The 26,982-nt window shown below is 48.0% G+C and overlaps 1 protein-coding gene and 1 non-coding gene across 2 annotated transcripts in view; one reads left to right on the top strand and one right to left on the bottom strand.

The window, feature by feature from the left end:
* The window catches only part of CCT2 (chaperonin containing TCP1 subunit 2), a 42,402-nt gene extending 18,615 nt beyond the window's left edge, over positions 1-23,787 (bottom strand). Inside the window, exons 1-5 of the mRNA XM_033951731.1 lie at positions 23,632-23,787; positions 18,247-18,321; positions 18,094-18,159; positions 17,897-18,008; positions 12,819-12,895 (exon numbers count right to left, since the gene is read on the bottom strand). Of these exons, the coding sequence (XP_033807622.1) occupies positions 12,819-12,895; positions 17,897-18,008; positions 18,094-18,159; positions 18,247-18,321; positions 23,632-23,634 (333 nt within the window). The 5' untranslated portion in view covers positions 23,635-23,787. The remainder of the gene's footprint in view (positions 1-12,818; positions 12,896-17,896; positions 18,009-18,093; positions 18,160-18,246; positions 18,322-23,631) is intronic.
* Positions 23,788-24,169: 382 nt separating this feature from the next.
* On the top strand, positions 24,170-24,569 carry LOC117364394. The gene has a single exon (XR_004540241.1).
* Positions 24,570-26,982: the final 2,413 nt, after the last annotated feature.

Raw genomic sequence — 26,982 nt, 5'->3', positions numbered from 1 at the left:
CAATGAATATGGAAAAGGATAGCATTTACAGAAGGGTTGTTCAGCACAATATATACTAATGTAAAATTATGTCCTACCTGTTAATTTTCTTTCCTTTAGAAGCAGCAGATGAATCCAGAGACAAGTGGGATATAGCTCACATCGACCAGCAGGTGGAGATAGAGAAACTGATTTACAGTTGGCCTTATAGCCTGGTGTTCCTCCTGTTGAATCAGTTATGCATTTTGCCCCAGCATCCCTAGAAAGGAGCATGAGCATTCAAACAAAAGGAAAAACTTCATTCAAGTGTTAAACCTTCCAATCAGAAATGTAAGAAAAAACAATCACCAATGATATCCTAACCGAACCTAGAATCCAATAGATCAATAGAGAGACCATCTGGGTGGGGCTCTGGATTCATCTGCTGCTTCTAAAGGAAAGAAAATTAACAGGTAGGACATAATTTTACATTCCTTAGCAAAGCAGCAGATGAATCCAGAGACAAGTGGGATGTAGCAAAGCAAACTCAAACTGGGTGGGAAGCCAAAGTCGCCTCTGCAATCACCGAAGCGCCAAAATTTGCCTCCGCACAGGCCGCCACGTCCAGATGGTAATGCTTTGAAAAGGTGTTCCCCAAATACCAAGTAGCCGCTCGGCAAATTTCCTCCAAAAACATACCACCGGACTCCGCCCAAGACGTTGCCAATGCACGAGTTGAATGAGCACGAAGTTGTTCCGGCACGAGCTTCCCTGCCAACAAATAAGCCGACGCAATAGCCTCTTTTACCCAACGAGCGATCGAAGCTTTTGACGCAGCCATACCCTTGTGTGCACCTGCAAATAACACGAAGAGATGATCTGACCGGCGAAAGTCGTTAGTCACTCCTAAGTAATGAGGAATCATACGACGTACATCCAGTAGCCGTAACAACGAGAAACGCGTCCCCCAATCCTCCTTCCAAAAGGCCAGGAGGAATAAACTCTGGTTTACGTGGAACGAAGAGACCACCTTCGGAAGGAAGGACGGCACCGTCCGCACAGACACTCCAGCATCTGAAATGCGCAAAAAAGGTTCCCTGCAAGAAAGCGCCTGCAGCTCCGACACCCGTCTTGCAGACGCCATAGCTACCAAAAACACTGTTTTCAGCGTGACATCCTTCAGAGTCGCCGCAGACAGAGGCTCAAACGGAGCCGCCTGCAACCTATTAAGGACCAGCTTCAAATTCCACGCTGGACAGGTGCGCTTTACCGGCGGACGGATATGGTGAACCCCCTTAAGGAATCGCACCACGTCCGGGTGTGAAGCGATCGACGAGCGAGACACCCGGCCCCTATAACAAGCAATGGCCGCCACCTGAACCTTTAGCGAGTTATAGGCTAATCCTTTAGCTACACCCTCCTGCAGAAAAGACAGAATAGCCGACAGAGACGCCTGGAAGGGCGCAATACCCTGCTTCCCGCACCATGTCTCAAAAACTTTCCAAACTCTAGCATAAGAGGTAGAAGTAGAAATCTTCTTAGCTTGAAGGAGAGTGGCAATTACCTGATCCGAATAGCCCCTCTTTTTCAACCGCGACCGTTCAATAGCCAGGCCGTAAGACCAAATTGGGCCGGATTGTCCATGGAGATTGGACCCTGAGTCAGCAAGTCCGGAGTTACCTGGAACGTCAACCGATCGCCCGTCGAGAGTTGAATTAGATCCGCGTACCAAGGCCGACGCGGCCAATCCGGAGCCACCAGGATCACCCTGCCCTGAAAGAGAGCGATGCGTTGTAACACTCGACCTATCATCGGCCAAGGGGGAAATACATACAGAAGGGAATTCGGAGGCCATGGGAGAGCTAACGCGTCCACCCCCTCCGAGCCCCTCTCTTTCCGTCTGCTGAAGAACCGAGGCAGCTTTGCACTGCGGAATGAGGCCATGAGATCCATGTCTGGAAGCCCCCACCGAAGGACCAGCAGCTCGAACGCCCGCGGAGACAGCTCCCATTCGCCGGGATCGAGAAGATTCCTGCTGAGGAAGTCCGCTTGAATGTTTTCGTGACCCGCAATGTGTGCTGCTGACAGAAGCGGAACATGCACCTCCGCCCACCGAAACAGCCGCATCGCCTCTTCGGCCAATTGAGGACTCCGAGTCCCCCCTTGACGATTGATATATGACACCGCCGTGACACTGTCCGAAAAGATCCTGGTCGGATGGTCCTGAATCATGGACTGAAACTCCCATAGCGCAAGCCTTATAGCCCTCAGCTCTAGCAAATTGATTGAACACTGGGTCTCCTCCGAGAACCACACCCCCTGCACGGAAGCTTGCAGGCACTGAGCCCCCCATCCTCGAAGACTGGCATCTGTCGTAATCACGACCCAATCCGGCGTCGCTAGCGGCATGCCCCGGAAAAGATGGAACTCGTTTAGCCACCAGTGCATGCCGCGAGCCACCCGAGGACTCCATTGGAGCCGGCGACTGTAGTCCAGAGATGCCAGGGACCACCGAGAAAGAAGCGACTTCTGCAAGGGCCTCATATGGAACCGAGCCCAGGGAACCACTTCCAGAGTCGCCACCATCGAGCCCAGAACCTGAACATAATCCCAAACCCGAGGTCTGGGCGACCCGAGAAGACCCCGAATCTGAGACTGTAATTTCTCTCCCCGTTCTCGGGGTAGATACACCATCCCCAGACCAGTGTCGAACCTGACCCCCAGGTGCACCAAAGACTGAGATGGGGACAGAGAACTCTTGGGAAAGTTGACGATCCACCCTAGCGACTGAAGGAGAGAGATTACTCGTTGAGTTACCGACAAACTCTCCTGCCTGGAAGAAGCGCGGATCAACCAGTCGTCTAAGTACGGGTGTACCCGAATCCCTTCCTTGCACAGAAAAGCAGCCACCACCACCATTACTTTTGGGGAGCCGTTGCAAGGCCAAAGGGCATAGCCCGAAATTGATAATGCTGGCCGAGGATCGCAAACCGCAGAAACCTCTGATGCGGAGGCCAGATCGGAATATGGAGGTACGCCTCCTTGAGATCGAGGGACGTGAGGAACTCTCCCGGCCGTACGGCCGCAATCACCGAGCGAACCGTCTCCATCCTGAAATGGCGAACACTGAGAAATTTGTTGACCCCTTTGAGATCCAATACCGGCCTGAAGGACCCCCCCCCTTTTTTGGTACAATAAAGTAAAGGGAATATATGCCGCGGCCCACCTCTTCCGGTGGTACCGGCACCACCGCCCCTAAATCCAGGAGTACCTGAAGAGTTAAGCGGACCGAGTCTCCCTTGGCCGCCCCATTGCACGGGGATACCAAGAAAGAATCGGCGACGGGAGAGGCAAATTCTAACTTGTACCCTTCTTGAATAATGTCCAACACCCATCGATCTGACGTGATTTTGGCCCACTCCGCCCAAAACGCCGACAGGCGTCCCCCTAATGGAAAAGCAGAGGGAGCCAAGACCCCGTCATTGTGGAGCGCGACTTGCTGGGGTACGTGCTGGCTGACCTGAAGGGGGTTTCGTCGTATGAAAGGAACTCTTCTGCTGACCCCTAGGTCTTGAAGAAGAGAAAGAACCATATGCGGAACCGAAGAATGGTTTACCGGACCTGTATCTCCTCACTTCCCTGAAACGAGGCCTAGATGACGAGGACTTCAAAGGGGGCCTAGGCCTATCTTCCGGTAATCGCTGAGTTTTGGTATCCCCAAAATCCTTTACCAATCTATCTAAATCTTCCCCAAACAATAAACCCCCTTTAAAAGGGAGTTTCACAAGTCGAAGCTTAGAAGCCGCATCTGCCGCCCAATGACGAAGCCATAAAGACCTGCGAGAAACAACCGAAAGCGACATCTGCTTAGCCGAAGCGCGAATAATATCATATAAGGAATCCGCCAAATAAGCCAAACCCGACTCCAAATCAGCCAGTTCCGAAGGGACAGAACCCCCGGACTCCATCATATTATCCACCATCACTTGAGACCACTGCAGACAGGCTCTCGCCGCATAAGAGCTGCAAATTGTGGCCTGTAAGGTAACCGCAGCTACTTCAAAGGATAACTTCAGGGAAGATTCAATCTTCCTATCCTGGGCATCCTTCAACGTAACACCCCCTTCCACTGGCAAGGTCGTCCGTTTGGTAACTGCGGCCACCAGTGCATCCACCTTAGGCAATTTAAATTTCTCAAGTTCGGTCGGGTCCACCGGATACAAAAGCCGCATGGCCTTCGCTACCCGTAACCCGGCCTCCGGCGTATCCCATTGTGCCGAAATCAGCTCCTGCATGGCTTCATGCACCGGAAAAGACTTAGGCGGCCTATGAGTACCTGCCATAAGAGGGTTACCCGACACTTTAGAATCTACTTGAGAGATGTTCAAACCCAGCAACGCTTTTGAAATTAAGGAAGAAAGTTCTTCCCTATGGAAAAGACGGAGCGCGGAAGGGTCATCCACTTCCCTACTCGGGGGATCCTCCGCTTCCCAATCCCCTACCTCACCTTCCTCTAAAGACTCCGGAAGGGAAAAAGGGGAAACTACCATAGGTTCGTCCGCGGACGCGAGTCTGCGCTTTTTAAGTACCGGCGACTTTACTGGAGAACTAGCTCCACCCGCCGTCTCCCCAGCATCAACTTTCAGGAGAACAGCAGAGGAAGAGGGCACAGGCAGAACCGGCAAGTTCACAGAGACCGGTTGAGCAGGCTGACAGCTCTGCAGCATGAAAGCCCTATGCATCAGCATAATGAACTCCGGTGTGAACTAGTCCAGGCCAACCGCCGCTGAATTAACCTGTTCGGCGCCGGAGAGCGGACCCGCCGCTCCCTCTAGCGCTTCCGACTCCCCGCCCGCTGCCGACCCCCCCTCAGCCGCAGAAGAACCCCGCCGCGAGGCCGAGCCGACCGCGAGGGGCGGGGACGTCGAGCGCGACTCCCGAACGCGGGAAATGGCCACCTCACAAGCCTGCAAAAAAGAATCCTAGGCCGGTGCATCTAAGCAACCGGCTGAGCACAATCCCGCCGGTGTTCGACGCTTTCCACAGCGTAAACACCGCTGACGAGATTCCTCTGCCATCACGACGCCGCCCCCCCAACCAGACCGGCACTCGAGGCGGAAGCAAGCACAATGAAAGAAAGAAAGCAGCAATTTACTCACCACACTCTCAGCCCGCCCCCCTGCAGTAAGAATAAAGCTGGTAATTGATCCTGAAAGCCGACTGAAAGGGCACAGCTCAGCACAGGAAGGAGCGTTTTTTGTTTGTTTTTTTTTAACTGGAATGAAGAAATCAACGCCGCTGAGAGCAAGGAAATCCCTCAATCAATCGGAGGGGAGGGTGGAGAAGGGACCTGGGAGGGCCCAGGTGTAGCTCCTAAAGCCGGCACCACTCAGCCAGGCACCCCGGTCCTACTGAAGAGTCAAAGGCTCAACAGAGGAGAAGAAATGATCACCCATACACCAGGCACCGCCAGAAAGCACAGTTACTTACCGTAACAGGTGTTATCCAGGGACAGCAGGCAGATATTCTCACATGTGGGTGACGTCATCCACGGAGCCCCAGCGCGGACAGCTTTTCAAGCAAACTTGATTGAAGTTTCAAGTTTGCACACTGCACCACGCATGTGTGTGCCTTCCTGATCCACTAGAGGGCGCATACCCTCCTCATGGTCCTCAGTTCAGATAGCTAGCAAAGAAGCCAACCTCGGGGAGGCGGGCGGGTTGTGAGAATATCTGCCTGCTGTCCCTGGATAACACCTGTTACGGTAAGTAACTGTGCTTTATCCCAGGACAAGCAGGCAGCATATTCTCACATGTGGGTGACCTCCAAGCTAACCAAAAAGGGACGGAGGGAAGTTGGCAATACAAGAAAACAGATTACGCAAAACCGACTGGCCAAACCGGCCGTCGCTCCTGGACAGAGTATCCAGGCAGTAGTGGGAGGTGAAAGTATGAACCGAAGACCAAGTGGCAGCCTTGCAAATCTCCTCGATAGGCGTTGACCTGAGGAAAGCTACAGAAGCCGCCATCGCTCGGACTTTATGTCCCGTGACTCGACATTGCAGCGCGAGACCAGCCTGAGCGTAGCAAAAGGAAAAACAAGCAGCCAACCAGTTGGACAAGGTGCGCTTGGAAACTGGGCGTCCCAACCAATTAGGGTCGAAGGACAAAAAGAATTGAGGAACCGTCCAAGGAGACTGAGTGCGTTGAAGACAAAAAGCCAACGCCCTCTGACAGTCAATTGTGTGAAGCGCCACCTCGCTAGGAGGCGAGTGGGGCTTCGGAAAAAAGACCGGAAGAACAATGGAAAGATCGAAAGGAAAGTCCGAAACCACCCTGGACAAGAACTGGGGTTGAGTACGCAGGACCACCGTGTCATGATGAAATACAGGAAAAGACGGGTCCGCAACCAGAGCTTGCAGCTCACTGACTCTGCGAGCAGACGTGAGAGCAACCAGGAAACCCACCTGCCAGGTGAAGTAATTCAAAAGAGCTTCATCAATGGAATCAAATGGAGGTATCACCAATTGAGCCAGGAACACACAAAGATCCCAAACCACCGGAGGGGCTTTGAGCGGAGGATGTACAATGAAGAGATCCCTCATAAAACGGGAAACCATCTGGTGGACGGAGAGCAGCGTCCCATTTAGCGGCCGAAGAAAGGCAGCAAAAGCACAGAGGTGGACTCGAATAGATGTAGATTTGAGACCAGACCGAGACAAGTGCAACAGAAAATCCAGCACTGAAGGCAAGGAGGCAGAGAGCGAATCCATGCGGTGCTCAGCACACCACTCAGCAAATCAGGACCATATCTGGGAAAAGCATTGCCGAGTGGAGATCTTTCGAGAGGCCTCGAGAACACTCCCACCGACTGAGAGAAACAGAAGGAGGGAGGCACGTTGCGAGGAACCAAGCTGATAAGTGTAGAGACTGCAGATTGGAATGCAACAGAAACCGCAACACTGAGACAGCGGAGACGGGAACATAGGTAGAAGCTGAGTCTCCCTGACACGCTGGAGGAGCAGGGAGAACCATGGCCGCCAGGGCCACAGAGGAGCCATCAAGATCCTGGTGGCGCAGACCGACAGGAGGTGTATCAAAGACCCGAGAATCAGAGTAAAGGGAGGGAACGCATAGAGGAACCTGCCCAATCCATCGAGAAGGAAAGCATCCTCCTCGATGCGAACCCAGGAGAACATCCCCGAGCAATATCGAGGCAACCAGTGAGTGAGGGGCGAAGCGAACAGAACTACCTGTTGGGTTCCCCACCGAACAACCACATGCCGCAGAGTCCGAGAATGGAGCAACCATTCATGCGGTCGAAAAGGGCGACTCAACGTGTCCAACAGACAATGCTGCACGCCCTGGAAAAACACCGCCCGAAGAAAGAAGCAGTGGTGTAACGTCCCCTGCCAATGACGAAGGGCTTCCCTGCAAAGTAACGGGGAACCTGTACACCCTGGCTTGGTCACAGAAACATCGCCACCGAGATGTCGGGACGCACCAGGACCCCGCAATCTTGCAACCCATAACGAAAATCCACCACGGCATTGTAAATGGCCCGGAGCTCCATCAGATTGATGCGGCTGCGACAGCCTGCACCCGACCAAGGACCCTGAGTCCGAAGGCCGTCGAGGTACACCCCTAAGCCCATGCCGAGGAGTCCATCGGCAGAACCTTCTGATGCGGGGATACGAAGTGGTGGCCCACCAACGAAACGAGCGTGTCCAGGAGGGAGGCACCACAATGTGCTGGGAAGCGGGATCCCGATCCTGCCATCACTGAGATGCTCGGGTTTAGCGGGGAACACGAAGATGAAACCAGGCGAACAGCGGGACATCACCGTGGAGACCCCTGATCCAAAAAGGATCAGCAACAGCTCAGCCGAGGCCGAAGACCGCTGAGACACCAGCTGACTCAAGCGCCGACAGGCAGCCTGCCGAGGCAGAGGCAGAAAAGACCGGAGGCGGACCGAGGACAGAGGGGCCACCTTCCGGCATAAACAAACAAGGGCCTCCCCCTGAGGCCGAGACAAGAAGGAGCGCAGACAAACTGGGTCCAGGTCCGCCCCGACGGACTCCCGAGACCGGGGTGGGCAGAGTCTGACCCACTCCCGTACTAGAAACTAGTGCAGGTCACGAAGGGCCAGGACCAGACGCAGAAGGGAGGATGGGAATGCCCAACCGACAGAAGAGAGGCAATACTCCCGGTGCGTAGACACAGAGACACCCCTCCCGAAGGGAGGGGAGGAATCCCCAGAAGGGGAGCAGCCCAGAGGCTATGCGAGAATAGTCAAAAGGACGGCCAGGAGTCGCCGAAGCCGGCGGCTGAACCCTAACCCGGCGCTGCTGCAGCTATTGCGGCTGCTGCGAAGGAGGCCGAGATAACACAAGAAAGGTATCCAGAGGGCCCCTCCGGAGAAGGAGACCAACCCACCAAGGCAGACGGGATTTAGCTGAAGGCGTCCCGAGGGGCGAAGGACCGGTCGCGGTCTGAGAGGCGGTTAGTGGCCACCGCAAGAGAGGCCTGAAGAAGCGCAGAACTCACGCAAGTAAAAGCGGCGATACGACCCTGGAGGTTCGGATCCTCAGCCACACTCTGCGCCAAGCGAGATGACGCATGGCGGGAGCAATAGAGCCGGAGCAGGGAGAGAGTCTCCTCCAGGAAACCAAACTCCGCACTACAAGATTCCGTCACGGCTGCCCGGAATGAACCGAAGAGAAAGCGGGGAAGCCTCTCGAACCGGAGCTGGAGACGCCGAGGCGCAAACCCGCAGTCGACGCCGAGGCCCAATACCTCAGCCGCTGCCGAGGTAAAACGGCCCAAGTGACGTCAAGGCACAAAGCTTCTGTCGACGGCACGAAGCCTCGGCAATGACGAGGCACCGAGCTCCAGCCGACGATGAGGCCCCCAGCCTCAGTCGACGTCGAGGCACAAGCCTCAGGCGACGTCAAAGCACCAGCGTCAAATGACGCGGAGCACACGGCCGCAGCCGACGTTGAAGGTACAAAGACACACAGCCACAGTCGACATCGAGACCCCAAGCCCCAGTCGACATTGAGTCAGAAAATCAAAGCACAAAGCCTTAGACGACGTCGAGGCACCCAGCCGCATACTACGTCGAGGCACAAGGCCCCAGGCGGTGGTGAGGCACCAAGCCGCAGTCGACGTCGAGGCACAAAGCCTCAGTCGAGGCACCAAGCCCCAGTCGACGTCGAGGCACCAAGCCCCCAGTCGACGTCGAGGCACGAAACCTTCGTCGACGTCGAGGTATGAAGCCTCCGTTGAGGCACGAAGCCTCCGTCGACGTCGAGGCACGAAACCTCCGTCGACGTCGAGGCACGAAACCTCCGTCGACGTCGAGGCACGAAACCTCCGTCGACGTCGAGGCACGAAACCTCCGTCGACGTACGACGCCTCAGTCGACGTCGAGGCACGAAGCCTCCGTCGAGGTCGAGGCACGAAGCCTCCGTCGAGGCACGAAACCTTCGTCGACGTCGAGGTACGAAGCCTCCGTTGAGGCACGAAACCTCCGTCGACGTCGAGGCACCAAGCCTCCGTCGGGGCACCAAGCCTCCGTCGGGGCACCAAGCCTCCGTCGGGGCACCAAGCCTCCGTCGGGGCACCAAGCCTCCGTCGGGGCACCAAGCCTCCGTCGGGGCACCAAGCCTCCGTCGGGGCACGAAGCCTCCGTCGGGGCACGAAGCCTCCGTCGGGGCACCAAGCCTCCGTCGGGGCACCAAGCCTCCGTCGGGGCACCAAGCCTCCGTCGGGGCACCAAGCCTCCGTCGGGGCACCAAGCCTCCGTCGAGGCACCAAGCCTCCGTCGAGGCACCAAGCCTCCGTCGAGGCACCAAGCCTCCGTCGAGGCACGCAGCCTCCGTCGACGCCGAGGCACGAAGCCTCAGTCGACGTCGAGGCACGAAGCCTCAGTCGACGTCGAGGCACGAAACCCCCGTCGACGTCGAGGCACACAGCCTCCGTCGAGGCACGAAGCCTCCGTCAAGGCACCAAACCTCCGTCAAGGCACCAAACCTCCGTCGAGGCACCAAGCCTCCGTCGAGGCACCAAGCCTCAGTCGACGGCGAGGCACGAAGCCTCCGTCGGGGCACGAAGCCTCCGTCGGGGCCCCAAGCCTCCGTCGAGGCCCCAAGCCTCCGTCGAGGCCCCAAGCCTCCGTCGAGGCACGCAGCCTCCGTCGAGGCACGCAGCCTCAGTCGACGCCGAGGCACGAAGCCTCAGTCGACGTCGAGGCACGAAACCCCCGTCGACGTCGAGGCACACAGCCTCCGTCGAGGCACGAAGCCTCCGTCGAGGCACCAAACCTCCGTCGAGGCACCAAACCTCCGTCGAGGCACCAAGCCTCAGTCGACGGCGAGGCACAAAGCCTCCGTCGAGGCACGAAGCCTCCGTCGAGGCACGAAACCCCCGTCGACGTCGAGGCACACAGCCTCCGTCGAGGCACGAAGCCTCCGTCGAGGCACCAAACCTACGTCGAGGCACCAAGCCTCCGTCGAGGCACCAAGCCTCCGTCGAGGCACCAAGCCTCCGTCGAGGCACCAAGCCTCAGTCGACAGCGAGGCATGAAGCCTCCGTCGAGGGACGAAGCTCCAGTCGACGTCGAGGCACGAAGCTCCAGTCGACGTCGAGGCACATCGAGTTTCAGAAGTCGGCACCGTACCAATGAAACTGGTAATAAAGGTGCAGCAGTGCACTCCATAAGGGCAACCTCGATATGAGTATTCCCATGAAAGGAGGCACGCTTTGAAGGTCTCGTAGAGGCGGGCACGATCGCACTCGATGCCTGGAATGCCTGAGACTCAGCCGGTGGCGTTACCGAGGTAACGCACCTAGAAGAAAGAAAGAAAGAAAAACTTACCGGGGATCGAAGCTGCACAGTCCGATTCCAACGAAGGGAAGAGAGTCCCGGCCATTCTGCTCACACGAGGTGAGCCCAGAGAGAGGCCAGGGAAGAAGAAAATACAGCTGCAGGCAAATGAGGCCTAGCCGCATGGCTGAGGCCCAAGAAGGGCCTGCCGGAGGAAAAACACAATAAAAAGTCCTCTTTTTTTTTTTTTTTTTTTTTGAAACAAAGAAATACACAATCAATTAACAAACGCACAGCGACTCCCTAACAAAATAAAGAAGCCGCGGTGCCAGAAAGGCACTTAGAAGAACGCAGAGAAGAGAGACAAGGTCTTTCTGGCTCAGCGGAAAACTAAGAACTGAGGACCATGAGGAGGGTATGCGCCCTCTAGTGGATCAGGAAGGCACACACATGCGTGGTGCAGTGTGCAAACTTGAAACTTCAATCAAGTTTGCTTGAAAAGCTGTCCGCGCTGGGGCTCCGTGGATGACGTCACCCACATGTGAGAATATGCTGCCTGCTTGTCCTGGGATAATCCAGGAGCTAGAGAGATAGCTCCACCCCTGCTGGGAGATAGAGCAAAACTGATTCAACAGGAGGAACACCAGTCTATAAGGCCAACTGTAAATCAGTTTCTCTATCTTCACCTGCTGGTCGATGTGAGCTATATCCCACTTGTCTCTGGATTCATCTGCTGCTTTGCTAAGGAAAATAGAGTTTCTCAACTCAGTCCTGGAGTATCCCCTTGCCAGTCAGGTTTTCAGGATATCCAGAATGAATCTACATGAAATAAATTGGCATATAATAAAGACAGTGTATGCAAATCAAGTTTATGCATATTCATTGTGGATATCCTGAAAACCTGACTGGCAAGGGGGGACTCCAGGACCGAGTTGAGAAATACTATATTAAAATACCAGATGCAAAATTAATATAAAGACAAAAGTGATGATGACAATGTGAAACATAGAAACATGATGGCAGATAAAGGCCAAATGGCCCATCCACTCTCTCCTCCTCTCCCTAAAAGATCCTATGTGCCTGTCCCATTTAGAAAGCTGGAAAGCAAAATCAATAGAGGGAACCAAAATCACAGTGGCGATGTGAAGGAACAAGTTTATTAAAAGAAAGAACATGAAATCTATAAACTCAAAAATCAATATAATCAGCAAAGCAGGTAAAACACTAGGTGCCTTGAGCTTACTCCACTTTTCCACAGTTTACAGATTTAACCTACTCCCCCTTTTACAAAACCATAGCACAGTTTTTAGCAACGGCTGCGGCGGTACCATTGGAGCTAATACCGCCACGTCTGGTGCTTAAAAAAAAACAACAAAAAAAAATTACACTACAGTTTTGTAGAAGGTGGGGGCTAGTGTTTTATAAGTTACATCAATTGAACATTTAACTTATACGAATCTGAACATCTACTGAAACGACCTCTGATGCAGGCAAATTGCCAAAACATAGACCGTATCAAGTCTCTTAATAAATTTGTTCCTCTACATCAATTCTTAAGACCCATGGTGCAAAATCAAGCACGTGAAAAATCATCCAAAAGAACTAGCTAAGATGGTGAAGGAATTATTACATTCAAGATGGTTTAATATTGAATGATGTTGGTTTCATAAGAAAGGCTGTGGAGTCTGAGTCATAAGCAATTCTGAGTAGAATTGGAGTTGGTAAAAATGTACTGAATGACATAATATACAGTAAATGTAAAATTTTTATTTTGATGTATTATTAAATCCAGGACAAAGATATAAGAGATCCAGAACAAAAAATAATTTAGGCTCCCTTTTATGAAGCTGTGTTAGGCTTTTTTTTAAATCGCCAGCTGTGGCAGTATTAGGAATTCTATGGGCATTGAAGCTTTTACCACCGTGGCCAGTGATAAAAAAAAGCCTAACACGGCTTCATAAAAGGATGGGGGTGAGTTAAAGCCTAATATTAGTAAAAGTCAGAGTCTTTACAAATCTCAAAATGCTTTTTACCCTTAAAAGTTCAGCTGCCAACACAGTTACAGAAGTTGTTCCATCACCAACCTCATCATCTTGGACTTTTGACATATCTAAAATCAGAAAAAATATTTTAATTTTTTCCTTGCTTAAAAAATTCCTCTGAAATCAAAACAGGTGTCAAATTAAGAAAGCAGCTCATATGCCAACTGCTTTTTAACTGGGGGCTGTTTTCACTACATTAGCTAACATTTTAATATGTATTAAAGTGTATATCACTATGTAGTAACAATATAAAAAAAAATAAAGGGATGTAATCATCTCAATCCAACAATGGGCTTCAGCACATCCACTACTACATTTGTTGCACTGGTTACTTGTAAAAGCCTAATCACAATGCAAGATACCATGCATAACATTTACAGCTATTCATGATGTTTTTCCAAGATATATCTGGCCCAGAAATTAGTACCCTACACTCTGAATGCAATCTGCACTCTTTCCAGAAAGGCTTGCAATGATAATAACAACAACAATTTTATTATTCTGTACCACAGTCGATTGACTTCTAGGGGGTTCACAGCAAAGAAGGCTGGACAATCAGCGAATTACAGAATGCAGGAAGTGAGGGTACAACCTATTACATAAGAAATAGATAAAAGGAAAATATGAATCTTAAGTATGTAGTAGGTTAGAGAATGACACGGTGACAAAATTCATCACCGTTCCCTTCCCCGCGGATAACCGCGGGAAATAATCCCATGTCATTTTCTAGTGTCTATTTCAACCTCGGTCCTTCTACACCAGCATTCTTCAAAGCAAAGCTTGCGGGTCAGTGGTTGTGCCCAATTATATTCTGATTCTTTCCTCTCTCCTTAAAGAATGACATGAAGATGGTTTCCCGCGGTTATCCACGGGGACGGGAACGGTGATGAATTTTGTCACCGTGTCATTCTCTAGTATAGGTCTCTTGTATGCAACCCAAGGAATAAAGCGAGTTACAGAATAAAACTGGACAGTCAGCGAATTACAGAATGCAAGTAGTGAGGATATAACTTATTAACAAGGAATAGTTAAAAGGAAAATATGAAATTTAAGTAAGTAATTTAGGTCTTATGTATGCAACCCAAGGAATAATGCTGGACAATCAGCAGATTGCAAAATGCAGAAAGTGAGGGAACAACATATTACACAGGAATTGACAGAGGGAAAAAATAACTTTGTAAGTAGTGAGTCTTCTGTTTAGGAGATGAATTTGTCAAACTGTATGGTTTTAATTGCTCTCCGGAAGGCGCCATAGGTCAACCTGGCTCCATTGATGTAATTACCCAGCCAGGACTGTTGTTTACTTGCTTGGAACATGAAGGACCTGTCCAAAAAGGATTTGTATTTGCAGCCTGTGATCTTTGGGTATGTAAATACGTTACCGTGGTTGACCGTGTGGGTTTATGTAGTATGAAATGTGGTAGTAGGTAAGAAGGTGCTAGTCCCCAGACCTGCTTGAAACAAGTACAGGCAAACTTGAACATTATTCACACCTCCATTGGCAACCAGTGTAACCTTCTGTAGTAAGGGCTAATGTGGTCGTTTTTCCTCAATCTGAAGATCAAGCGAACTGCAGTGTTTTGCATTATTCTTAAGTTTTGTACTGTTTTCTTTGGGATACCTAGATAAACGATATTACAGTAGTCCAGAATTGATAGGATCAGAGATTGCACCAGTAATCTAAAGGATGTAGCGTCAAAGTATTTTTTAATGGTCCTTAGTTCCCACAGTGTACAAAAGCATTTCTTCACCACTAAGTTCGTGTGGTCAGTCATATGTTAGATGTGTGTCTAGTGTGATTCCCAGTATTTTTATAGTTGGGTATTCGTGGCCGTTTAGTTGTAACGATGTTCTGGTAATTTTTTCATTGGAGCTTGCCAAGAAGACTGTATTTAGTTTGATTGTCCATTTTTCAATTTCGGTCATTATATGAGAGATGTGATCTAGAACAGTGTTTTTCAACCTTTTTTGGGCAAAGGCACACTTGTTTCATGAAATAAATCACGAGGCACACCACCATTAGAAAATGTTAAAAAATTTAACTCTGTGCCTATATTGACTATATATAAAGTAATTCTCTTGAATAGGAATCAAATAAACACAAAGAAAGTATTTTATAATTACTATATTAAGTAAACAGAATAGTGAAAAATTATAAAATACTTTATTCAGTGCGAAACCTAGGCCTGTTTGGCTGAACACAAAGCTGATATTCTGGCTGGAATCTAAGAAAGACACACGTAGCTCTTCGTCAACAGCTCTCAGTCTCTCTCTGTATTTGGTTTTTATAGCATACAAAAATAGACAAATATACCCTCCATCCTTTTTATTAAACCACAATAGCAGTTTTTAGCGCAGGGAGCTGCGCTGAATGCCCAGCGCTGCTCTTGACGCTCATAGGCTCCCTGCGCTAAAAACCACTATTGCGGTTTAGTAAAAGGTGACCATATTGTAAAATATAGACAGCAGATATAAATTCAGAACTGTGCATAGTAAGTGAAGGGAAGTTTTCATCTCTGGAAATTTACCCAGTTAACTATTAAGTTATTTGGGCAAATTCCTTTGAAAACTGTGGTAATACTGCCTCCACTTTGCTAAATTTAAAATAAAATCATTTTTCCTACCTTGTCTGGTGATTTCTGGTTGCACTTTCTTCTTCTGACTGTGCATCCAATCTTTCTTCCCTTCTATCAGCCTGTATGCTTTCTCTCCTCCACACCTCATTCCTTCCCCCAACTTTTTCTTCCTCTCTCCCTGACCTTTCTTTCTTTTTTTCTGTTTCTCTTCTTTCCTTCTGTTTCCCTGCCTGCCCCCTTTCTTTCTTTCTCCCTGCCGTTCCCCAAGCCACTGCCACTGCCGCTGCCATCGGGGAACAGGACCCACCAATGGATAACAGGCCCCAAAGCCGACGCCGACGCATGCTCTCCCTGACGTCAATTCTGCAATCGGAGAGGAAGTTCCGCCCAGCCAGGCAGCGATTGGCTGGCCTGAACTTCCTCTCCGACTGCAGAATTGACGTCGGGGAGAAGAAGACTTATCGGCTCGATAGATTAGATCGCCAAGACAAAGTGAGTCCTGGGTGATCGACTCACTTTGCCTTGGCGAGCTACTGGCGCCCCTGCCTCGGGCCCCCTGTCAGCTCCGGGCCCCTGAATGCAGGACTGGTAGTACTGCCCTGATGGCGGCCCTGCGGCACACCAGGCAACATCTCGCGGCACACTAGTGTGCCGCGGAACAGCGGTTGAAAAACACTGATCTAGAATTTCGTTTGTTATGTTATTTAAGGGAATTAAGATAGAAATATCATCTGCATATATATAATAGTTTAAGTTTAACTTTTGTAATAGATGTCCTAAGGATGAGATGTAAATGTTGAATGGTGTGGGTGATAGTGGGGAGCCTTGGGGAACCCCCGAGGGGTTTTTCCATGGGCTAGAGTAATTCCCATTGCTGGCCACTCAGTATGATCTGTTTGTTAGGAATTCCTGGAACCATTTCTTAACTTTTCCCTGAGAGCCCCATTGCATCTAGACATAGTAGCATTATTTCGTGGTCTACTAAGATCGAGAGGGGACTTCCAGTAAATCTTGCAGGGTGCTCAATGGAGGTCTAAACCATTCTCAGCAGCACTCACACTATGGAATTAAAAATACTTCCAGAGTCAAACCTGTTGGACCATTAAATGCCTTTTCATAAAGTACTAGGTTTCACCCATAATGTCAGAATGATGTATAAATTGGGATAGTTTTTATTTGATAGTAATAATGGGTTAGGTTAAGAAAGGTCAAGAATTAAGGAAAATGTTTGTAACCAGAAAATGTTAAAAAGCTGTATTGAAGATGGTGGTGATTTTCATTTGTGAATTACTTTGATTGTTTTCAATAATATGTAGCTGGTGCATACAAAACTTGTATAAATAAATTAATGCATCAAAAATATTCAGCTCATTTGGACTGCTATTTTAGCATACAAATGTATCACATGATCTAATACCCAGGAGGATTGCGAAGACCTGCAACAGGACATAAACACGCTCGAGAAATGGTCTGCGACATGGCAAATGAAGTTTAAGGTGGATAAGTGTAAGGTGATGCATGTTGGTAACAAAAATCTTGTACATGAAAACAGGATGTCTGGTGCAGTACTCGGAGAGACAACTCAGGAAAAAGACTTGGGAGTATTGGTCGACAAGTCGATGAAGCAGTCCGCGCAATATGCGGCAGCAGCGAAAAGGGTAAACAGAATGCTTGGAATGATTAAGAAGGGGATCACAAACAGATCGGAGAAGGTTATCATGCCGCTGTACCGGGACATGGTACGCCCCCCAATTGGAATACTGCATCCAGCACTGTTCGCCATACTTGAAGGACACAGTACTACTCAAAAGGGTCCAGAGAAGAGCGACTAAAATGGTTAAGGGGCTGGAGGAGTTGTCATACAGTAAGAGATTAGAGGAACTGGGCATCTTCTCCCTTGAAAAGAGGAGACCGAGAGGGGACATGATCGAAACATTCAAGATAATGAAGGGAATAGACTTAGTAGATAAAGACAGGTTGTTCACCCTCTCCAAGGTAGATAGAACGAGAGGGCACTCTCTAAAGTTAAAAGGGGATAGATTCCGTACAAACGTAAGGAAGTTCTTTTGCACCCAGAGAATGGTGGAAAACTGAAACGCTCTTCCAGAGGCTGTCGTAGGGGAAAACACCATCCAGGGATTCAAGACAAAGTTAAACAAGTTCCTGTGGAACTAGAACGTACGCAGGTAGGGCTGGTCTCGGTTAGGGCGCTGGTCTTTGACCTGGGGGCCACCACGGGAGCAGACTGCTGGGTACGATGGACCACTGGTCTGACCCAGCAGCGGCAATTTTTATGTTCTTATTCCAAACAGTATCACATAATATAAAACTTATGCAATAAAATAGATTTTTGAATATATATGTAAAAACATTGGAGCACAATCTCTACTAGAAAGCAAATATCAAGAATTCTCAACCACCACTGTGAAAAGCATCAAGAAACTGATAACACAATAGCAAAGTACTAAGTTTCAAAGAGCTCCTCATACTTACCAACCAAAATTTTGGCAGCAGGATTGTCAACTCCAATAGATTTCAGAATTGTTGCACCATCATTGGTTACTGTGACAGAGCTATCCCTCCCACTGCTCATCAGAATCTTGTCCTATCACATACAAATGTATTATACTCTGAGCTATGCATTGACAAAATCACAACTGTATATGTAAAAGGCAGAGCTAGTTTCTTACCATGCCTTTGGGGCCAAGAGTGCTTTTAATCAGATCACCAATGGCAATGGCTCCAACGAAAGAAGACTGAAAAAGAATATGTTGGTATTATGAAGTTATTCATAATTCCAGTATTAAAGAAAACTATAAACTTGAAAATCACTAAATGCTTACAAGGCGAGCTGTCTCTGCCTTTTCTTCATCAGCTCCAGTTTTGAAAATATTCACAGGTGCAAGTGAAATGGAAGCCTAGAATAAAAAGAAAAAAAAAAAAAACAACAACAACCACCAACTTTCAACATTTTAAAGTTTTTCAGAAAGTGTGTATTACAATGGAGCCAATTTGGCCCCTCGGAGTACTATCGTGTTACATACATAAATGTCAAAAATCCTTGAGAACATGCTCTCTTCATTAACAGGGCAAGGAATCAATGCAGAAAGCTGCTCAGCAAATGGTTCTATCACAAAATTAACAATCCAAAAATACCATAAACTGATGTGGCAGTAATTTGCATCTGCATTTCTTAAAGTTGAAGCAGTAATCTGCAGCTCATCGTTAAATGTCACCCTTCCCGTCACAAGCTGCGGGCACAAAAGTATGCTAGTGGCATTTTGCATTGCCCTGCTACCACCCTGCATAATATCCCTGGTATCCAATGCATCCATCCCTGAGCCATTTAACTTGAAGAATAAATACACATTATCTCTGGTGACTAGTGGGGGCTGCCCAACCTTTACCAGGGCTCCCCAGATCTTAAATGAGGAAGAAGCAATATCCACTCGCTTCTGCTCCCAGTGCCATCATCTTCAGAAAATATCTTATTTTTTGTCACATTATCAGTTCAGGAGGGAGGGGTGTTGTTAAAGACACTTGGGATGTTTTTCAGGAAGAGAGAGGACCATTAAACTACCAGTATTTGTTTTCTAAACTAAACTAAACCTTAGGTTTGTATACCGCGCCATCTCCGCAAGCGTAGAGCTCGGCATGGCTTACAGAGTTAGGATGGAAAGGAACTCCAATGAAGGGTTATAGGATAGGAACTAAGAGGGTAAGGAGGGGCCAGGGTACCAGAGAAGGGGGAGGTGTTACATTTTAGAAAAGAGCCAAGTTTTCAGGTGTTTGCGGAAAAGTTGGAGGGAGCTTGAATTTCGAAGTTTTTCAAGTTTATTAGGATTTTATATACCGCCTATCAAGGTTATCTAAGCGTTTTTTTACAATCAGGTACTCAAGAATTTTCCCTCTCTGTCCCGGTGGGCTCACAATCTATCTAACGTACCTGGGGCTATGGAGGATTAAGTGACTTGCCCAGGGTCACAAGGAGCAGCGCGGGGTTTGAACCCACAACCCCAGGGTGCTGAGGCTGTAGATCCAACCACTGCGCCACACACTCCTCTTTTAAGCGGGGATGTAAGGTTGTTACAGAGTTCTGTGGTTCTAAAGGGGAGGGATGTTCCTAGTTTTCCTGCACGGGATATACCTTTTGTAGAAGGGAATGATAGTTTTAATTTTTGGGAGGATCTGGTGGAATTAAGGTTTGAGGAATTCCAAAAGAGTGGGATAACGGGAGGAAGGATGCCTTGTAGGATCTTGAAGGCTAAGCAGGCATATTTAAAGAGGATCCTGGAGGGTACAGGAAGCCAGTGAAGCTTGGACAGGAGTGGTGAAACATGGTCGAATTTGCTTTTTGCAAAAATAAGCTTAGCTGCAGCATTCTGAATATGCTGAAGTCTATGGAGGTTTTTCTTAGTTAGGCTTAAGTAGATGGAGTTGCAATAATCCAATCTGGAGAGGATGATGGATTGTACAAGGACGGCGAAGTGATTTTGATGAAAGCAGGATCTAACTTTTCTCAGCATATGAAGGCTAAAAAAGCATTTTTTTTTTACCAAGGAGTTGAGGTGGTCAACGAAGGAAAGAGAAGAATCTATGATGATGCCCAGGACTTTACTTGAAAACTCGAGCTGAAGAGTGGGGCCGGAAGGCAATGGGATGGAGGTGGGTAAATGGTCTAATATTGGGCCGAGCCAAAGTAATTTTGTTTTGGACTCATTCAGTTTCATTTGTACAGAGTGGGCCCAGGATTGGAGGTTCATTATACATGCGGGATATGTTCTCAGCGAGGTTAGTGAGGTTCGAGTCGAACTCGAGGAGGATAAGGATGTCGTCAGCATAGGTGTAGAGTTTCTAGGGGGGATAGATGGAGGAGTTTTCTAATTTGGGAGTAGGTCAGTGAAAGAAGGGGGGGGGGGGCACTAGTCTTCCAAAGAATGTTGTGGAAAACTATCCAGGGCAGGATGGTCAATTGTGCTGAACCCAGTCCCCAAAAAACTTTTTCTGCCTGGTTTCAGCCAAAAGGTTATTTTAATTTTCAGTCCAAATCAGTAAATAGTATAGCTACTCAAAATCCTAAAAAGAGGCCAACAGTAGAACAAAAAGATCCCAGCTGCTCATAAATAGAGACAGACTCTATATCTCAAGTGCCCAAAGCCTGCAACCAGAGCATATCAGTTACTAGGCTTATAGCTGGGCTATCATTGATAACCGTCTTATTTTCTCTGTGAGCAATATTTAAATTACAATAGTATATAGCATAAGTTAATACGTAAATAATTTTGTAATTTAAATATTGCTCACAGAGAAAATAAGACGGTTATCAATGATAGCCCAGCTATAAGCCTAGTAACTATGATATGCTCTGGTTGCAGGCTTTGGGCACTTGAGATATAGAGTCTGTCTCTATTTATGAGCAGCTGGGATCTTTTTATTTTAATTTTCAACCATTTTCAGTGTATTTTCAGTGGAAGCCAAAATTTTGTGCTTTGTTCCATTTGTTTGCCTCCCTCTCCACTTGTAGCATCCCCTGGGTCTATCTCACAAGCACTGCCCATTCCAGTTCTATTCTCAAAATTACTGCCATCACTAGACCACCAGAGATTGTATGGAGTCCTGGCAGGAGGGGAAGGCTACTCTTGTGTTTTTCATTTTTTTTCTGTACTGTGACTACAAGTGATGTAGTTTTGGCCTTGCAGAATAATTTATGTTACAGTGCTCCAAATCAATGCTTTTGATACAAAATTTTTGCAGAAATTTAAATTTGTAAGTTTGGGATAATAAGCTCCTTAAGACTCTCTAAAGAGTTATATCAGTTGTCACATCAAATGCAGCATCAAGTCAAACACTGTGAAAGAACAGTGGCTTTTAGCTGCTGTTTCCATTAAATAAATAAATTAGCTGCAGTCTATAGTGTGGAGGCTATAGTAAAATACAGTCTTTAAATTATATTCTGGCTTGGATACTGTTTAGCAAAAGGATGCAGAGTGCAGACTACAAGCTCTGACAATCTTCAATGGCCCTCACTAATTTACGTACCGAACTTGAGATTTTGGATCAAAACTTTCAGTCTCAGTGGCAGTTTTGGTTGGCCTCCCAACCTTTTTATGGCTGTACCAGCATAATTGTGGCCAAATAAAACTGCATGACCCCCTAAAGATGCAGAATGATGATACACAAATGGAAAGCCCATCCAAGTAATGACCCCACTTGGGAGTCCTCCCAACCCATACCTTGGAAAGCTCTGCTCTATTGTGTTAAAACACAGAATCACTTCCATTGTTTGAGAGGTCTGACAATATTTAGCAGTAGTTATTTTAGAAGTATTAGAAGAATGCAGGAAAGCCAATATTAAATACATCTTGCTAACTCTAAGTCCAAAGATGTCTGTTGGAGCACAATCTCCAGGAGGAGTAGGCCTAGGCTTAGATGCACTAAAGTCAGCAATCTTCAAACGAATTGTCACTAAACCGGTTTTGAGTGGTTTAGCGATGATTTGATTTGTTGACCTGATGCAGAAAACGGCTCACTGCATAGTTTTCTACAGGATCGCTCATTCTCAGATCCAGCCATGAAAATAAGGTATTTAATATTGAAATATCATGTAAACTAGCAGTGATTTATGCTGTAACATGGCTTCATGATGCACATAAAAAAGCGATCACTTTTAGCAATCAGAAAAGTGATTGGTCAAAACCAGTTGCTCTACCCTTCCCAGTGATTAAAAAAAAAAAAAAAGAAAAAGTTTGCTGCCCCAAACAGCTGAGTGGCAGGAGGCTGCTTTGGGGCTTCCCCTGCCTCTCAGCAGTTCAGGTTTCCCCTACTGGCTCTACGTACATGTGCGAGTCACTCTCATAACAATCAATCGAACGGGAGAAAGAGAGATTACGATGAGCCTCTGCGCAAATGATTTGCATGCAAAATGTTTTGTGCATCAACAGCTCTTTTATAATCGGCCAAAAATCAGATTGGAGCGGATCCTGTTTGGTGCATCTAGGCCCTAGTGGTTAGAGCAGCTGCCTCATCACCCTGAGGTTGTGACTCCGAATGTACACCACTTAGGTTATAAGTGGTCTATAAATGCTAAAAATAAATAAAAATGTGGATTGTCACTGCAGCTGTATGTGAATCTGGGCAAGTCACTTAACACTTCATTGCCCAGGTATAAAATAAGAACCTGTCTAAAAAATATGTATATCAAACATGTAATGGGAACCACAAATTTCATACTAGGCATTCAAATTCAAAACTATCCCAAATGCTAATTTTATTTATTTATTCAATTTTCTATACCGTTCTCCCAAGGGAGCTCAGAACGGTTTACATTAATTTATTCAGGTACTCAAGCATTTTTCTGTCTGTCTGTCCTAGCAGATTCACAATCTATCTAATGTACCTGGGGCGATGGAGGGATTAGGTGACTTGCCCAGGGTCACAAAGAGTAGCGTGGCTTTGAACCCAGAACCTCAGGGTGCTGAGGCTGTAGCTTTAACCACTGCACTACTCTAGAAATCAAAATGTAGCAAAAGTGAGCCAAGTCTAGGACAGTCAAGCCATAGTGACATCACTGAGGTTGGCTCTTATTGGTGGAATGAGGCATTATGATGTCACAATACCAGCTCTGGTTATCAGAGGCTGAAACTTTTCACACTATTCATTCAATTTTTTATATGCTCTCCCAGGGGAGCTCAGAACATTTACATGAATTTATTCAGGTACTCAAGCATTTTTCCTTGTCTGTCCTAGTGGACTCACAATCTATCTAATGTACCTGGGGCAATGGGGGGATTAAGTGACTTGCCCAGGGTCACAAGGAGCAGAGTGGGATTCAGACCCACAACCTTAGGGTGCTGAGGCTGTAGCTTTAACCACTGAGCCACACTCCCCCTTTAATGCCACTTAAAATTTTATTTCGTTTTTATATCACTTTTACCTTGTGATAAACGCTCAAATAGTCAATAAATAAATAACTATAAGTGTCAAGGTAACTGAGCACTTTATACTTATTTATTTATTGAATATTTGAGCGTTTATCACAGGGTAAAAGTGATAAAAAAACGAAATAAAAATGTAAGCAGACGAGAAAGCAGCATATCAAGCCCCCGCTCCCACCCGCCCACCGCCCAGGGTCTTGGCCCAGCCCCTCAAAGAGACCAGAGGTGCGACAGGCGATATCGAGCATCCTCCGGGCCGTGCAAAAATCTGGCGCCCCGGCCGTAGACACTCACCATGACACCGCCGGGCTGAGCCACAGAAAGCGAGCGCGTGCCACAGCCCAACTGTCAGAGCCGGAACCAGGGCCAGAGGCAGGAAGTGACCTCACGAGGCGCAGGCGCACCGCGAACGGAATCACGCTTCGGGGTAGGGTTTTTTGTTTCCTAGATTCCGCCCCACCCCCATTTTATAAGCGTTTCTGTTATTATGTGTGGTTGGGACTATTATTGATATTTACTCGTTGCTTTATAACCTTTGTTAGGAGTGAAAATTTCAATAAACTTATAGTTTAAAAAAAAAAAAGTTTTGCCGGTCTGACATCCACCCACGAATCCTCCAGAGGTGGCGGAGGTGACGCCCAGCAGCACGGTCTGTAAAGCGCATGTCCGGAAGTGCGACAGTAAAGGAGCTTTTTTTTTTTTTTTTCCTGCGTGAAGCGCATGTCCGGAAGTGCGAACGGAGAGCGGGAGTTGGGTGTTTGTGTGAGAGACTGCGCGAGCGGGCCGTGTTTTGTGTGATTCGGTGCGTGACTGCGCGAGCGGGTCGTGTTTTGCGTGATTGTGTGCGTGAGGCGCGAGCGGTACGTGTTTTGTGTGATTCGGTGCGAGCAAGACGTGTTTTGCATGATTGTGTGCGTGGGAGAGCGAGCGCGTGTGGGTGGTTCGCCTTTCTTTACTACAAGTTGATCTTATTTGATCGGGCGCGGCCTGCAGCCGCCGCCGCCCGGCGTGAGAAGACTTCCTCCCGCTAGCTGGGTCGCTCCTGGCCGTGTGCGCGGAGCCTTCGGTGCCGCCGGCTGCTCCCCCTCCCTCCCTCCCTCCCACCCTCCCTCCCGCAGGGGCTTTCGGGCGTGATGAAACGATCAGATAGACGAGGCCGGGGCGCGGGCGAGCGGACTCTCGGGTCTGCCGCCGAGGCCCCGGCGCTGAGTTGCCCAGATACTCTGATCCGAAGCCCCGCGGCGAGGTGGGGGAGACGCGCCAGAGAACCGCGGCCTAAGCGCCCCGGCCGTTCTGCGCCTGCGCCCGGGTCTCCGGCATCTCTCTCCTTCCCGCGCTTATTTCTGCTGAGCTCAAACAAAAACTACGGGTTTGCTCTTGAGCGCGCGCATGCGTCCTCTCCCTGCTCTAATGAGCTTACAAACTGGCCAAAAGGTGCTCAGGTGGGAGAATAATAAGGCGGGTCCGTTGGAGTTTGGAATTGAAACCAGCTTCAAAGGAGTGGGACCTTAGAGTCTGCATTTAAATACAGCACTACCGTGTTTCCCCGAAAATAAGACTGCCTTATATTAAGTTTGGGCCCAAAAAGGCACTAGGTCTTATTTTGGGGGTAGCTTTTCTTTTTTTCATGTACAATGACTCCCCCCCAATTCTTCCTATGTCATTTCTCTCCCCTACATGTGCAGCATCTTTCCTCCCCTCTCACCCATTCCTTCTGCAGTGGCTTTCTATCCTTCCCTTTGCAGTTTGTATTCTCCCTGCCCTCCGTGAGACCGAAATACAGTACCTTGTAACAAGCGGCAGCGTCACAGCAATGTCCTGCCCGGGCGCGTGTGCCGCATTGCTGAAGATATTATCAGTGATGCAGCAGTGGAACACCCGGGCAGAGGGCCGCGAAGCAGCCTGTCTACATTACTGCGATGCTTCTGTTTGTTACAAGGTACAGTATTTTGGTCTCACGGAGAAGCGCTGCTGCCGGCAACTAGGGCTTATTTTCAGGGAAAAGAAGCTCCAACCTCTTTCAGCCACCTACTGAAAATTTGCTGGCCTATAGGACATGGCAGCATAACGCACCCCCTTTTTAATACATTTTTTTAAGAAAAAAATTTCTACATTTTTCATTAATTTCCATAATGATTTACTGTACTAATTTCATAGTTGTGTCTCCAAAAAAATGTAACTAGGGAACACTAGTTAGACACCTTTTAGGTCTGAGAGACAGCAGAAACAACTCAACAGTATATTAATATAAACCAGAAGTTTTAGACTGACTGAAATTTAAACTCATAATTTTAATTACCAGCATATGTCACCCCATATTTTAATAATATCCTTTAACCACTTATATTATGATGAAGTTGAGTCTGTACAGACAGAGCATCTCAACTGTCTTAAGCACACCTGGCCAACTGGGATTTTAGGATTACCTCCATAAATGTGTATTTTAGAGATCAGGTGCATGGAAATGTTTCTCATACATATTCATTATTGTAATCCTGAAATTTTTGATTTGACTTTTAATGAATTATAGGACAAAGTGGTGGTTAAGGCGATGGACTACAAAACCATTGGTGCCTCCATGCAGATTCAAATCCTGGTGACTCTGGTGCAGTTTGTTTCTTTAAAAAAATATAGTGGAATTAAAAAAGGTTCAAAGAAGAGCAACCAAAATGATAAAAGGGGATAGATCTCATATGAAGGAAAATCTAAAGGCCCCTCCTACAAAGCAACAGTAGTGATTCTCCTACAGCAATTGCACTGAAACCCATAAGAATTGATTGGGCTCTAGCGCATTTGCCATGGCAGATAGCTGAGGAACGATAGGACTAAGGTTAACAAAATCCTGAGTGGTGTATAACAGGTAAAAGTGAGTTGATTTTCAAAGACCATGGGGACACAAATGACATGGAAATATTTTAACAAAACCAAAATTGAACTGCAGGAAATGTACAAGGTACAGGGATTTTTATTCAAATCAATAAAGTTTTGTATCCAAAATTAGTCCTTGACATTAAATTATGTGCTCAGCTCTCTTCCCTTCTGGAGCAGCCAGCTCCTTCGGCATGGGATTATCTTCAGGTTCTGGGATCAATGGTTGCCATGTTGGATGTGCTTCCTTGGGTGAGGGTGCACATGCATCCTCTACAACATGCTTTGCTATGTTGCTGGGTTCTGCACAGGGCTGCCTTGCAGACCCATCTATCTTGGACTCTGGAGCCGAGCAAGCATGGCCAGGTAAGCCACCACTACCATCACCTTAGTGAAATCTTGGGAGCCACAGTCACGCGCTGAACATCCAAAAAAGGCCTCCACTTTTCAGAGCCTTTCTTTGGCATGAGAAAGTATATGGAGTATCTGAGCCCTAGAGGTCAGGCGATACTGGGACCATAGTTTGAAATTCCAGCAAACATTGAACAGTGGTTGGAAATCCGAGCACTTTGTCCGGGCAATCTGAGCAAGCCCATTTACCAATCTGTCAGAGGTCGAGCAAATTCCAGTTTGTAATCTGACCAAATAAACTCCAAGATCCACTGAGCGGGTGTAACGCAGCACTAAAGTCGGGAGGCTAGGAACATCTGTAGCCATTACACCAGCATTGGTAGCCCTAAGAAAACACCTGCGACGTGTCACTTGCACATGGCTGGA

The sequence above is a fragment of the Geotrypetes seraphini genome, chromosome 7 (genome assembly GCF_902459505.1).
Source record: "Geotrypetes seraphini chromosome 7, aGeoSer1.1, whole genome shotgun sequence".
Classification (NCBI taxonomy): Eukaryota; Metazoa; Chordata; class Amphibia; order Gymnophiona; family Dermophiidae; genus Geotrypetes; species Geotrypetes seraphini.
Note: the sequence above shows the minus strand (reverse complement) of the source record. Positions and strands in the feature narration are given on the sequence as shown.